General features: G+C 40.5%; 1 protein-coding gene across 2 annotated transcripts; it reads right to left on the bottom strand.

The window, feature by feature from the left end:
* Nucleotides 1-4,924: 4,924 nt before the first annotated feature.
* rpn1 (ribophorin I) lies at nt 4,925-12,421 on the bottom strand. Of its 2 annotated transcripts, XM_034683314.1 has the most exons (11): nt 12,047-12,421; nt 11,327-11,391; nt 9,207-9,513; nt 8,911-9,120; nt 8,630-8,822; nt 7,607-7,706; nt 7,381-7,519; nt 6,551-6,670; nt 6,160-6,405; nt 5,849-6,080; nt 4,925-5,732 (listed from the first exon to the last, which is right to left on the bottom strand). In XM_034683314.1, the coding sequence occupies exons 1-10, from the start codon at nt 12,296-12,298 to the stop codon at nt 5,898-5,900; spliced, it is 1,815 nt and encodes a 604-aa protein (XP_034539205.1). In that variant the 5' UTR covers nt 12,299-12,421; the 3' UTR covers nt 4,925-5,732; nt 5,849-5,897. The 2 variants fall into 2 exon arrangements, with proteins under 2 accessions (XP_034539205.1, XP_034539194.1); XM_034683303.1 differs by having other exon boundaries at nt 4,925-6,080.
* Nucleotides 12,422-15,426: the final 3,005 nt, after the last annotated feature.

Consider the following 15,426-nt stretch of genomic DNA (forward strand, 5'->3'; position numbering starts at 1 on the left):
CTTCCTCTGTCTTTCCGTCCGTTGGACCGTCGTATCTGTCAGCCTTGTCGTCCCCGCCTCCTGCAGCTGCAATGAGGGCCACAGGCGCCCTCATTGTGCTCCGTTTCCTTGGCCTCACGCGTCTGCACCCGGCCTGATCACACCTGCCACCTGCACAGGACGCAAGGCCCCGGGTTTTAGACGGGGGGCTTTCATCCACCTCCTCACCTTGCCTTTCAGAGCCTCTCATCCCGGCACCCTGTCACTGAGGAATGGCCAGTGCAGAGGGCACAGCAGGACACAGAGTGGCTGTTGTGAGGTGAGATGTGTGTTTTAAGCAGAGCCAGAGGAAATCAACACAGGTGAGCTGAGTCTGAGTTTAGATTCGAGTCATATTTCTTCTTGTTGATGACATACTTTTATTTCTGGGCTGCAGGACTGACAGCAGTGAATGAATGTATGTGACATCCGTGGACCTGTGTGTGTGTGTGTGTGTGTGTGTGTGTGTGTGTGTGTGTGTGTGTGTGTGTGTGTGTGTGTGTGTTTGTGCGCGCGTGCATAATAACATGCTGACAGTGAGGGTGGTGGCTCTGTCTCAGTGATTTATGAGAGTGTGCTGTGAAGGGTCTTCTGAGCAGGATATTGTTCCCTGACTGGTGACTTCTGTCTCTCTCTTTGTGTGTGCATGTGTGAGTGTGTGTTTGTGTGTTTTAGAGTGAGAAAGATTAAGAGGGAGAGCACTGCAGGTGAGCCCTCAATGTAATCAATCACTACAACGTCTCAGGACCCTGGACTTGTGGATTACCGCTTCAGCTGATACCTACTTTGACTCAATGTTTTTGCATACTCATTATTTTTGTGAAAGATAAAGAAAGAACACACTGTGCATCATTACTGCTCCTCAGGAAAGGAAGATAATAATCACCTTCATGCCTGAGGGGGGACCATGACAGCTCAACCACATGGCCCAACCAGTCCAACACGCTGCACAGACCCCCTCATCCACCTCAAACACACTCACACACACACAGTTTGCCACATCAGGATACAGTGCTACACATGAATTCCGGTTTTAACAGTATTCTGCTTGAGCTAGGCCAACAGATAAACCGCAGCTCTTCTGCAACCGGTAATGACATCCTGGGCCAGAGCGCAGGGCTGGAACTGGAAAGACTAAAAGGCCAATACACCATACCACACAAGAGGAGAACCTGTCAAGGCTATAACAGTCAAACTGAGGGGAAAATGCATTAATACGAAGATGTATTTCGACAAAGAGCCCTCAGATACAATATTTATCAGTAAAGCAGGTGACAGAGCCTGTGTGTGCTTAAAAATGTGCTTTATTTTAGGTTTAGACTTCCCTTTTTTAGACAGCACACAGTAAGTATTTATCTAGCCTTTATACTGAAGAATACCTAGAAAAGAAAAGCAATGATTTAAAAGTTCTCCTAAGGAGAAGAATAGGCACAATTATCAAATGACCTACTCCAGCATACAGATGATGATCACATGGTAAATCAGAATACGATCAGACCTCTGAAAACAAAGAGTCAACAAGACTGCCTATAGTCAACTATACCAGAAAGTGGGAAGGCAGTGAGATTATATGAAGGTAAAGTTAAGGCCATAATGAGTCTTTACGATATTTGTTGTGTCAAAAGAAAGTTTCTCTGCCACCAGGGTGTGAAATGATAGAAGAAAAAGAAGCCCTCAAAAACGGATTCAAAAACTGCAGTGACGTTGCTTAAGCTTGAGAGGACTGGTTGGTGTGAAAGCTTTAGTTACAACTAATTTAGCAGTTACCCTTAACTGCATAATCAGTTTTGATTTTGCTCTTTAATGCCCAAACACACTGTGCACAATAACTGAACAGCCTTTTTTGTAAAGACTAAACGGCTAAAAAAGGATATAAAACCAAATTTCTGCTGGGGTGCCATTGGCCCCATACACAGAGGCTGTGCTCCCTGTTGCAGTGGTCACTGTTTTTACTCCTGGCCTTGACCATTTGCTGCATGTCTTCCCTCACTCTTCACTCCCCTCATTTCCTGTCTCCCTTTAGCTGTCCTATTAATAAAGGCAAAACTGCCCCAAAATACACAAAAATATTAACTCTCTACAACCCCATGCCCTGATACAGAGGTGGGCAAAGACCCTGATAACTGCTCCATTGTTTCTGTATAAATCAGTTGATCTATTTTTTGTTGCTTTCACACCAAAGTACAGCAAGAGTAATCCATGACACTTAAAATATAGAGGTATACACTGTTGTATTTCTTTCTGTAGTTCTGTGATGTCTTCTTTTGTAAAGCACAATTATTATTTTAATATGAGTGGTTAATAATATATTATGTTTTGTTTAATATCTCCAGGGGCCGTTACTTCAAGAACTGTATTTTTTTTAAAGGATGATATATGAAATAAAAAAGGAAATGACTTCATATGAATTTATCTGGATGGAAAGCTGGGTGAAAGCTCCTGGTAGAGGCGGAAACCGAAATTCAAGGAAAATCAAGGAAAATCACAATAACATGACAAAATCACTGCCAGCTGTACTCTGTTCTCCTGGCCTGCCTGTATATTAGACATACTACTTTAGATATCTTCATATTGGTTATCATGACTTACATATTGTGCAGTCAATCAGAAATATGCCTCAAAACTGCGTGCTCAACTTTGTCCCTGGCTCGTAGCTGTCTAGAAACTACTCTATACTCAAAGCACATTCTTAGATAATTCAAGTGAGGGGTTTTGGAAAATAGTTCTACATACTAAATGTTTAAGGAGCAAGAAAAGTATTGTTCAAGGTTTGTTTACCTAATAGTCTCTTCTTTGCTGTGGCGTGCTGGGGTGGAGGTATCAAGACGGGTGAGGCCAGCAAGCTCAACAAGCTGGTAAAGAAGGCCTGCTCTGTGGTTGGCCTAGAACTGGACAGTCTGGAGTCAGTGGCTGAGAGGAGGTTGATGGACAAACTGCGAGCCATCCTGGACAACCCCTCTCACCCTCTCCATGATGAGCTGTGGCTGATGGGGAGCTCGTTCAGTCAGCGCATCATTCCACCACGGTGCAAGACTGAACGCTTCAGGCGCTCCTTTGTGCCCACTGCCATCAGACTGTTGAACAGATCCATAACATCCCTGCTCTGTCTGTCACACTCCATCATCCCATCCTGAACTCTCTCTTGACTGCTGCTGGCATTATAATGTATAATATACTGTATTATATAATTATCTTGCTATATTATATTTTGTTAAATTACATTACTATTCTAACTACAACCCATGGTCATATTACATACAAATATTCTTCTATTTATTGCTTAATTTGTCATTACCAACCATAATCACACCATGTCAACCTGTCACTACTGAAACATTTTTTAATACTGCCTTTAATTACTGCTATTTAATTTAAATTCCATTTGTAACATTGTATATATCTAAATTGTATTCTAGCTTTATTTATCTATTTTATTTTACTTATTTTTATTTTATTTTATTTTTTTATTTATTTTATGTTATTTTGTTTTATTTTTTGTTTTATTTTTGATTTTGATTTTTGTACTTATTTTAATTTTTTTTATCTTATTTTGTACTTATTGAAACTTCTTTCTTGACTGTACTTGTCTGGGTTGCTGTAACAACTGAATTTCCCCCCCGGGGGATCAATAAAGTAATATCTTATCTTATCTTATCTTAGTCTGACAGTCCCAGCAAATCATTCCTTTTTAAACTCAGGTTGGATAATTTTGAAATCTTCAATTCAGTGTTGGTTCTCTGATAAAGGGCCTGAACATGTCCGTTTGTGCTGTGTCTTGAGTCCAGTCTCAAAACTAATTTCTAAAGACTTGCCTTTTTAGCAGATACATAACATTATTACAGGTGTGCACATGTTAACTCTATTTTTACTCTTTATGCTGTTAACATATTGTGGTTGTTCCTTTATTTCTTATCTTTTGTATTTTTCTTGATTGTGTGTTCTTACTTGATTTTGGTAAGCACTTTACATATAAAAAACAATAATAATAAAAACTCTAAAGAAACATTCATTCATTCTATAACTCCGTCAAACTCTCAACTTTGAAACAACTTTTTCCTCCCTGATGGAATCTTTTAATCACATCAGTCTCAGCCTGTCAGTGACCTGATAGCATCATTTCTGAGTGGAAAGCAGACATGAGCTCACTGGTCTGTTCCACACTAGTGTCGAGGTGAGCGTGTGTGAGCAGCAGCAGTTGGTTTGCTGTGCTCCAGCTGTGAGAAAGAGGCTCTCCAAACTCTCACTGCTCTGAATCTCTTAAGTACAAACATACTAACAAAACTGCCATTGTGTGGCCTTTCAGCAGCACTGAGCATCAGTGCTAACAGACATTGTCTTTGCTTTCCCACTGCTGTGAGTTTTCAGAATGATTATTGTATGGAACATACAATATGTTAACATTATCATTGTGAGGGGAGTGGAGCCTGTTGTTATGGAGCAGGAAATGACCTGCTGCGACCCCTGCTGACCTCAGAGGGAAAGTAGTGACCTCAGACTGACCCTGATGTTTGTCCTGGGCTCGGACTATGATGGAGGCACAACGGCTGTTCTGCCGACTGAGGAGAGGGCGCTAGGCGGAGTTATTCCTAGAAAAGAAATGAAACAATGCACTGGAAATTCCCTCCAAGGTGCCAGTGTTAAAAGTGGCACCAGTGAGGGAGCAGATGAGGATGACATATTTTTTTATCTCTACGTCCCCAGAGTTTCTGTTGGCATTGAATGAGTCTTCATGCAGTCAAGATCATGGCAAGTCGTGGTTCTTGGCACAAGTGCACCCTCTTGTGGTGAACTAAGGGTACTGCGTCTTTCAGATAAACCAGTTCTAATCTGAACAAACATTAAAACTCTGTTACATGTTTTTTTTATCCAGCAGATATGTTTATGTTTTTAAAAAAAGAGTAATCAATCAGTTTCTCAAAACTTTATTCCAAATTTGACAGCTTTTCATATCATTGCCCATTTCACAAACATCTATGTCCTGTCTCCCATGTCTTTCCTCACATACAACCTAATCTCTTAATGTATTCAGTAATCTCATGGTAAAAAAAAAATGACACTTACGAAACAAACAAAAATAATCATAAAAAATGTAGAAAATATGTGATTAACATCAACAAAGAACGTTTGGGATGACACAGAATCACAGCTTCAAATTTGTTCAAATAAAAACAATCAGGGCCGAGTAGAAAACAGTAAGTGCAAAGGGATAAGATTGAGAGACTTTCATCCTTGTGAACTAAAGATGATTGAATCATAGAATACGGCATATGTGAGCAAAGACATGAGTGAAAAAACTTGGGCCCCTCAGCTAATATTTAAAATTAAAAAGAAATTCCCATAACCGTACAAACTGAGGAAGATGGAAAAGAAAAAGTAGAAAATGTCACGTCTGAGCAAGGTATGACAAAGATGTAAGTGTAGCTCAACAAACTGAAAAACAAAACGCCAGAAGCTGTGATGTAGCTGCTGTAGAGCCGGGCACGCAGTGACCTCGAGTTTATCACAAGGCACAAAGGCACAAGTGTTTGGATAAACCCATCACTGACATTAAGAGATGTTAACAGTCCATGTCTGGGTTCATTGTTGATAAAAAAAAAAGTAATAATAATGTGTAAGCATGAGTCACATTGAATTTATTCTCACACGAACAAGTAGCCAGCTATATTTTGTAGCAGGGTGGTGTGTGTGTGTGTGTGTGTGTGTGTGTGTGTGTGTGTGTGTGTGTGTGTGTGTGTGTGTGTGTGTGTGTGTGTGTGTGTGTGTGTGTGTGTGTGTGTGTGTGTGTGTGTGTGTGTGTGTGTGTGTGGGTGTGTGTGTGTGGGTGTGTGTGGGTGTGGGTGTGGGTGTGTGTGTGTGCACTAAGCAGTGGCAGATGTAGTTTAGAGGGCGTCCAGCAAACTGTCGATACGGCTCACGAGCTCCTGTCTCTTGCTGGTCAGAGTTTTCTCACTCTCGATGTAAGCATCCTTCTTCACCTTCCCAGCCACCAGCCGCTCTGCCTCCTGGCAGGAGCGACACACCAGCTCCTTCACCTGGCCATCCAACTTCTGCACTTCACCAACCTGACAGCACGAAGAGGAAGGGAGTTAAGAATTTAATCGATGTCAGTTCTCTCTGTGCTCTCAAAACACTGTAACTCACCTTTTCAGCCAGGTCAGAGCCCTCAGCTTTGAGGCGTGCTTGCAGTGAGCTAATCTCATTGGTTAGAGTGCGGTGGTCGGCTTCCAGAGTCTTCCGCCCGCTGTTTAGAGCCCCCGTGTCCCGCGACTGCTTGTAGCGGTTGACCACCTCATCCATGTGTCGGTACAGCCCCAGGCGCTTGTTGACCAGAGTCAGCACCTGTTCCGTGATGGAGGCCACCTTCATGCGTACCTCAGCGGCAGGATCCTGAACAGAAAAGAAAAATGTAGAAACACATTTAAAACTTGTTTGAATACAAATAAAAAGTACAAGAACTGATTAAGACAGAAACTTGCAGAATGAAGTGGAGCGATCAGAAATCAGGCTGTTTTATGCATACAAGTTGTCGTACCTTGGTGATGGCGAAGTCGAGGCGTACATAGATGATGACAGTAAAGAAAAGGATGTAGAAGGCTCCTACAACCAAGAGAGGCTCCTGCAGCATCAGGATCTTGTTGAAGTTATAATGGACCTGGGAATCACAAAAGAGAATTAATTATTATATATCTGAACAAAGCTTCAACATTTATCAAATCTACTAATCTGCTGACTAACAAATTTCCCTCCCATCACAGGACATAAATATGTGTAACTGTAGTGAAAACTGGATTCTGGTTGGTGAATTGCAGTGCTCTAAGGTCTGATATTTCTCTTTAGCAGACTGCTAATGGAAAGCCAAATGATTATTCTTAACGTGTCCACGCAAGTAAAAACATCATTGATTTAAGTCCATGGTGAAATTTACAATGCAAAGCTTGTTTACCAGTTTATCACAATGAACCAGTATCTCCTTAAACCTAGCATAGGGACTGATGTAAGAACCCTTGTTCTTCTCTTCACTCAAAACACTCTTTTTGAAATTTGTTCTTCTCCCTGAGGATGACTCTCCTGATCCCACTTGAGGCTCTGAACATCAAAGCTCATACTTCTTCTGATACCAGGAAGGGAAATGGGCTTGTTGTCAAAAACAGTGTGTGTATTACTGCTGTAATTTCAGTGGTGATTTTTTTTAAACATTTGATAAGGCTAAAAAAAACCTTACTTGGCTCACTCACATAATAAAAACTCAGTAAAAGTTACATTTCATGGTGTTAAAAGCAATCGTCTGCTAATCTGCTGCTTCATTATGCAGACATGTTCATTAAATAGCATGCCAAAATGTTCCCTCTTTTCACTGCTTACCACAACATCCTGAATGTGATGTTCCACCAGGTTGTTCTTGCTGGCCACCAGCACTGGTCGACCAAAGGTATCCAGATATGTGTAATGCAGCTGGTTTGGCATACGGTCAATTTTGTAAGGTGTGTCCATGTGGATGTTTCTGTTCAGACATGATGGGAAAATGATGAGTGAGGATCAAATCATTCTTCTGCTAAAACTATATTTAGATTTTCTTGCCAACACTGACCTGGCTCCCTCTGGCATGATGATTTTCACAGTCAGGGAGTCGATGACCTGATCATCATACACGTGATCAACTAGTCTCATCTTCAGTGCATACTGGTCACCTAAAGGATATAATGATGACATACATTTAAAACACATCCATGGATTCAGTGAGTGAGAAAGGAGTTTAGTCTCAATTATCTGCCAGTGTTAATTTTGTTAACGAAATTGTGACGATAAATGTTCGTCAACGACTCATTTTTTTATGACGAAAACAAGACTATGACGAGCTAAAGTGCTTCACTGATAATAAAAACTATGACGAAAAAATGTTTTGATTTTGTTGACGAGACGAAAACTTTAGTAGCCGACCGTCAGACATTCAAATCCATTTTTCCCCTGCTGTGCGTCTAATCTTTAAAAGATAAAAGTGATGCGTTCCTGTGACAGGCTGAGTTATTATCTGAGGGGCTCAGTGTTAGCTTGGTCTCTACATGCAGCAGGTGTGCTTTATGAACCAGCTCTCCCCACGTCCATGCACCTGTCTCATCTTCATTGAGGATCAGTGTGCGTTAGTGACAAAGACACAACCGGGGGACGTCTGTTTAATATTTGATGTTTGTTGCTATAACCGTGAGAAGCTCCCGTCTACAGCTTGATTTAATCCAGTTTGGTGATACATCAGACACATTTGGTAAGTTTTGATCAACTCAGAGTAATCAAAGATGCAGATGCATTTCAGAGTGCCGTGAACTGACTGTCTGTCCAGCGCGCCTTTTACTGCAAGTGCAATCAAGGACCGTCGTTAATGTGCAATACAGCCCTTTCAGACTTTTGGTCAACTAAAACTAGACTAAAACTATAAAGGGCTGAAAAGACTAAAATGTGACTAAAACCAACAGGCGTTGTCGTCTTAAGAATAATACTAAATCTAAAATAGCCACCAAAATTAACACTGTTATCTGCCTGTGTTTGTGTTTCAGAGGAAACAAGAATCTGTTTTCAAATAACTGCAGTTAGTTAAAAATACTAGAAATTAACTGACCCAGGGTGTAGAGGTACTCGTAGCTGGGCAGATTGTAGCCAATGATGTAGTGGGTCTTCCAGCCTCCAAACAAGGGGAAGCGAGGCCTGACCTCCACCTCCACTGAGTCATCCAGAACCTGCAGATGGGAGGTGGAGATGTTGCCGATCTCATCTCTGTAGTAGACATCCTGGGCCGAGGCAGGAAGAATAGTCTGTTGAGGGGGAAAGCAAACTTTGTCATAATCATTTTCAAAGCAGTAAAATCAATCAGAAAACAGCTGTTCGTGTATAAAACAACACCTTGAAGGATTTGACAGATGAGATGCCACTGTCTGACTGACGCTGATAATCATAGCGTGAAAAAGGCCCCTTCAGGACAGCTCCGGTGTGCCTCAGGTCAATGGTTTCTTCCACTGCAATGTTTCCCCAGTGAGACACCTCAATGGTCCGAGTGATGCTGCTGATGGTAAGGAAGGGTGTGTTGTTTTCATAATGGATCCTCATTGAATCCTGGACGGTGGAGAACAAACAAAACACAGATTGTTAAATGGAATCTCTTGAAGCATCACTTAATGCTCGTCAGAACTGCGCTGTACCTCGCTGAACGCGGCCACATCCCGGAAGGGTCCGTACTCGATAAACTCATCGTTCTTGCTGGGGTTACCCAGCTTGGTGTAGCTCTCGATGGTCTTGGAGGCCAGGCGAACACGTGTGGTCTGGCTGCGGGTGGGGTATGGGGAGTACATGTAGTGGTTCCCCTGAAAGACCACCAGCTGGCGCTCAGCCTGGGTGATGTGCGAGGGGAAGGGCTTCAGGACATGACTGTAAGTCATCTCCACTTTAGCTTTCAGCTGAGCACCTGGTGCCAGGCTGGAGGGCAGCTGGACTTTGTAGAACTCCCCACTAAACAAGAGCAGGTGAGAGGTGTCAGAGGGAAACAATGGTAAGATACATTTGCACGATAGTGTGAATACTTCTGCATTATATCAGCTTCTACGAGGAGATAAAGTCAATCTTTATTTATCCTATGATAGGGTATTTTCTGTTTACAGCAACAAATAAAAAACAAATTGTGATGCACAAATGAATTAATGAACAGACCATTAATAAAGCGTTACACTTAAACAGAAAAAAATTAAATGTCCACCGTCACAAAAAGATTGCCTCCTTGTTTCAGCACTATTCACCACATGTTTCTGATGTATTGTTCAGATGTTTTTAAAGTACAAGTCAACTTGAATTTTGTCTCCAACATAGTTGTGCTGTATATGTTGATGTTTTCCTGTTGTTATTCTGAGCAACAAAAGCTGAACATTATCTGGCTGTACAGTTATTTCAGCTCAGTCTTCCTCTTCAACAGCTTACTCAGCCTATTTGACCATCTTAACATGCCTTTGTTGGTAATACGCTTACTATTGACATAGGCTGTGTCATTGCGCAATTTAAAACAAAACAAAACAGTAAGAGCCGAAAGCTAACTTCCACGTGTAACAATTTCCACGTGGTTCTTTTGGTTTTCAGATGTAACTACTGAGACTGGAGGAAAGCTCATAAACACTGGCGTTCAGTACAGCAGGGAACTCTGGATGTGAGCTATGCAGAATGCTGCAGGTTCTGAAGTACCTTTGTAAAAAAGTCCCTCTCATGACAGCAGTAGCTCTACGGGTTCATGGGCCTGGGTTCACAGTTTGCACCCCTGTACCACAAGGTAACTCAAAACCTTTCCTGCCATCCTGTTACCAGAGAGGCCCCTGCCCCTCTCTGTGTTTCAACCTGTTGAGTCTCATCCTTCCTTTATGTATGCTTGTGTCCACAGTAAACAGCATGTCACTGTGGCTGTCAAAATCGCTCATTCTTTTTTATGTTGGTTCTACTTTGTGTCAAAGACTGCATACCCTAACAGCTGATTAGCACACTACAGGCGAAGAAACGTGTTGTTTCTGGTGAATAGTGCTAAAACAAAGTGGCTTTCTGAAAAATTGAGGTACCCCTTTAAAGACAGAATGGTTTCGTCCATTTCAACTGTTCATGGAAATTGCTGCCAAAATGACTCAAATACTCATCAATAAGTATTTGCTGTCAACACACGAGTTTTAAAATCTGCCTCATAATGTAACCCATTTGTCTTCATAACAAAAGTCACTAACAGAAATCCCTCTAACAGGATACACACCTTTTAAAAGTTAAACACATTTGAAGCACAGGTGTCACAGCTTAAACACAACCACTCAAAACTGATTACATTTGTGGCTAATGATGCGAGGAAACCAAAATAAGCCAGGATCCTGCACGCCAGGATCCTGCACGCCAGGGTCGATACTGTATGCACTTCAGTTTGATTTTGTGGATTACACTGTAATGTGCTTCTCATTTATATTTGTGTTTACTTTATTTTGACTGTATACAGGAGCTACATTCATTTAACCTACTGTCAACAATAAACATTACTTGTACAGCTTCATGTCCTGAGCATTGTGTTTTCAGTTTTTTGATGTAGTGTGTAATGACTGCTCAGTATTGTTTTTAATTTTGATTGACTCGGGGTATGATCTGACAACATTGTTTGGTTTTGCAGGAAGAGTCAGAGGTTTGGTGAACTTAGTTCGAAAATTTGGTTTTGTGCTTCTAGTGTTGAGAAAAGCGTGGTGGATATCAAGAAATGTGTTTTAGCAATTGAGAAATACTGTAATGACAATGTATGAATCAGATCTCTTACCTCTGGTCCTGAATTGTTGTCTGCTGGAGCTCAAGTGTGCCATCCTCCTCTTCGTCACCCTTCACCTGTGGCAAACAACAGAATGCAAAATTAGTGAGGTATCCAATGTAACGAATACCAGTTTCTTAAAGCAGAAAGTAGTCTTTTTGTTAGGGCTAAACTGAAAGCATTGTTGCCGCAGCATGTTTGGAAGGGGCAGGCCTGCGCAGTCACACACGGAAGTGAACTGTCCAGCGCATACGTGTCATTCAGCCACTGACAGAGCGTGCAGCGCTGCGGAAGTCAATGCTAGTAACCTACACCCGTGGTAATCCAAAATGAATGAATCTTGGTTGAACTATTCTAGCCAACTCTGCTCGGGGCATTCATGTCTGCACCTTGTATCATTCAGTATACCTCTTAAAATAGTAGCAATGCGTGGCTGCAGGGCTGGCTGCCCGTAGGACCACACTGAATCACATCACATAAACCAAGCTAGTGACTGGGGGTTTAAGCATTCAAGTACAGTAATGCAGGGACCTCCTGCTTCAGTATACTATTATTCCATGCAAGAATGCTGCTGTCACTGAAACACTGAACATGGCAGCATTTGAGAGCAGCACGTTTAGGTGCATCAAAGAAACGTGAATCATTCATTGAAGTTGCTAACAGGCTCAAGCTAGCTGACCGGGTTACAGGCAGTGGCGTCGGCTTTGTTTCAGTCACTCGTATTTTACTTACCGAAGCTCCGATGTGTGCCAGGTGCGGGGCCAGGTCAGCCTCCACCGCTAATATGAAGCTATTTACAGCAGAGTGTCCCTGGTTAGACAGCACGATCTCCGCAGTGATCTTAGCCAGATGAGTGCTCAGGTCTACGGTCCTCTTCACCTCCTCGTTCACTAAACCCTCAGCTGAAACTGTGGAGCTGAGAGCAACCAAGAGGAGCACACATGCGGCGAGAAGTGGTGAGTGTCGAGACATGTTGGAGTACATTTAAGAGCTAACACAACAGGATAGAAGTGGAGAGATAGAGAAAATGTAGAGCAGCAGAGAAAGGCCGCCGTGCCGCTCTACATCGGCTAGGATGACGCTTCATTCAACCCGGCGTGATGACGTCACCGCGCGCTCTTTACAACGTGCTATGCGTGAGATGATAGTGGCGTGTAATCTGATACTTTGGATGGTTTTGAGATAATGACAGTTTTTGTCTCAGACTTTGAAAACTCTGAAATGTAAAAACTTAGTGATTATTTTAAATTATATAACATAACATGGAACTTTGTTGGACTGACTGAATTTCCCCGTTGTGGGACGAGTAAAGGACTATCTTAATCAAAATGACTCAGGTGGTGATATCCTGTGGCCTGCTTGTGGCACTGTGTATGATAATGCAGATGAAGAATCATACTCTTCCTTTTTCTCTCCTACTCTGCGCTGTTATTTATCCACTTGTTAATACTTTTGGACAATTGATTGTATTGTCTTGTCCATTTTGTCTCTTGTGGTGTGATTGAATGAGTTGTTTAAGTTGGGTAGTTGTTTATTGTTGTGCATCTAAAATGTCCTTTTCCTTTTTCTGTACCCACCTCATAAATGGAAAAATTCAATAAAAATATTTGACAAAAAAAACAACAAGCTATCACGAATAATTGCCAACCACCCTGTAAAAAACGCAGAAATTAGGGACATAGATGCTCAACAATGCCCACTGTTGGCTGACAGTCCTGATGTGTGTTAACCAAGCAGCAGCCTCTGGTTATTAGAAATGAATCTAATGTGAAAGTGCAAAAGAACTGCAGTTCAGTGTCCCCTTGAGGCTGGATGCAAAAGCTGAGGAATCCTCATTATGTCCCATTTTCAGCAGTAATAAGCATGTTTACAGCCTGGTTAAAAAATAATAATAATAATAATTTAATACATTTCATTGGTAAGAGCTCGCAATTTGCAACTGTAATAAGATCTAAAGGTCTATGCTTTGATCCAGGTTTTCAGCAGTTATGTGTTTCTTAACTTTGTGTTGATTGACTTTGTGGAGGAGACCAGGATCGTTTGTGACACTTTTTACTCTCAAGTGAATTAATCATGATGAAAACATCTTAGAGTGGTCATTCCTAGATTAGACAGAAACTTGATGTCTTTTGTTTTTTAATTAAACAGCAAATTATTAACCACCAAAGACCCTCTGACACACTGTGACAACCAATGGGGTTGGTTGTCATAGTATACAGGGTTTGTTGTCCCTATTTATCAATATTTTACCATAAACAAGTTTAAGAGACAGAAACTTAATTAGTCTCAAAATTAATAAATTCTCTAAACTCTCCTCACTGTCCTTTGCATTTGTTTTCTGTTTGATAAATACCGTTTTAATCAAGTATAATTAAGATATTTAGTGTTGAAAATAAGTGAAGGTTGCAAAATTAAGGATTTATATGTGATTAAACTATTTATTTTGTTGGAGGGTGTGTGAGAGAGAGAATATGTGTGTCTGTATGTTTTATTAAAAGCATTTGAGACCATGTGGACTGTAACATGTTGTTTGCTATGCTGACTGTCTTCCTGAACTAATTGAACTAAAAATAAAGAAATAAGCAAACAAAATACCAGGAGTAACCTGGGTTACTAAGACAGCATTAAAAGTAGCATTCAAGTTTAACTTGCGCAAGTGTGTGACAACCAGCCCCCAGGGTATTGAGATCACCACCATCTCCACCTGAACTCTTGGAAAATATTTTATGCTAGCTACCACATGGCTTTAGCTACTTAGCTGAATTTAGGCTGAAATCAAAGCTATTAGTTTCCACTTTTTAATAACTGTTTGAATGTAAAATGACTGATTACCTTGAAATCTCCCTGAAATTTACTTTCAACCCTAAATATCACAACATGTCTTTTCACCTCAATTTTTAGATAAATAAATAGAAACTGGAGACAGCTAACACCAGTTTCCCCTATTTAGTGCACTGAGCAGTCCCAAGGTTTTTAAGGTCAACTGAACTGAGGGCTGTTCTGCTCTGATATTGTTTAAGGGTCAGCCACAGTGTATATAAACCCCTAAGTATTTGTCATTTAAAAACTAATCGTACTTTTTGAGGACCTGTGCCACTTTAATAGCAATAGTGCATGCTTTACTCCATGCTTATATTTACACAGGAGTCAAAAATATATTGACTGCTAAATATAGAAACAGTAGATGGATAGGACTGCATCTTAAGAGTAGCTAAGGTTTTTAAATTTTTTCAAAAAGCTTGTTCCTCCAGCGATCACAAATGATTAAGAGATCCCATTATTTTTCATTTTTTATAAACATGACTCGGCCATTAGTTATAAAGACTATTTTCATTGAACTAGGATTAATTCTCATTTCACATCATTACAATGAGCCTAAGGTATTTATTGGAATTTTGAAATATACAGATATGTACAAAATAATGTTTTTATGATAATTCAAACACCCTACTATTTTTATCACTTTCAATACAATGATTTTGAATTTATTATTTTTATTTGATCTTAAATGTGTTACTTTTTGGAAATTAATCTATATTTTTATTAACATTCATGATGCAAACCAATTACAAAAACATGTGAAAACTTTATTCAGGCCAAGGGTAGTCCTTTAATTTTTAATTCCTATCAAAATTTAAATAAAAGTAATTTATTTTAACATACTGGAGGTATTTGCAGCTTTTTGGTTCTTTGCATGTTAAAGTAAGGCACTATAATATTTTCAGTGAACACTGAATCAATAAAAAACAGGTTCAGAGGCAGTCCAATTTTATTGTGCACATAGAATTTATCAAGAATCATCAGGAGTGGAATACACAGTGGTGGACAGTAACAAAGTAAAATTTACTTGAGTACGGTACATGAGTACATTTTTTGAGTATCTGTAATTTACTTGAGTATTATTTTTTTGGGGAACTCCCCTTACTTTTACTCTACTACATTCAGAAGACAATTATTGTACTTTTTACTCCACTACATTTCTACCAGTGCTTTGAAGTCAGCTCATGAATTTTCTTCTCTTTTCTGAAATCTGATCCCTAAGACAGTAAACTGTGTTTGTGTAGTTCTGTTTGTCTCAGTTGTTTAGCCATACCTGTATATCATGTGTCACC

Source organism: Notolabrus celidotus, chromosome 1, assembly GCF_009762535.1.
Source record: "Notolabrus celidotus isolate fNotCel1 chromosome 1, fNotCel1.pri, whole genome shotgun sequence".
Classification (NCBI taxonomy): domain Eukaryota; kingdom Metazoa; phylum Chordata; class Actinopteri; order Labriformes; family Labridae; genus Notolabrus; species Notolabrus celidotus.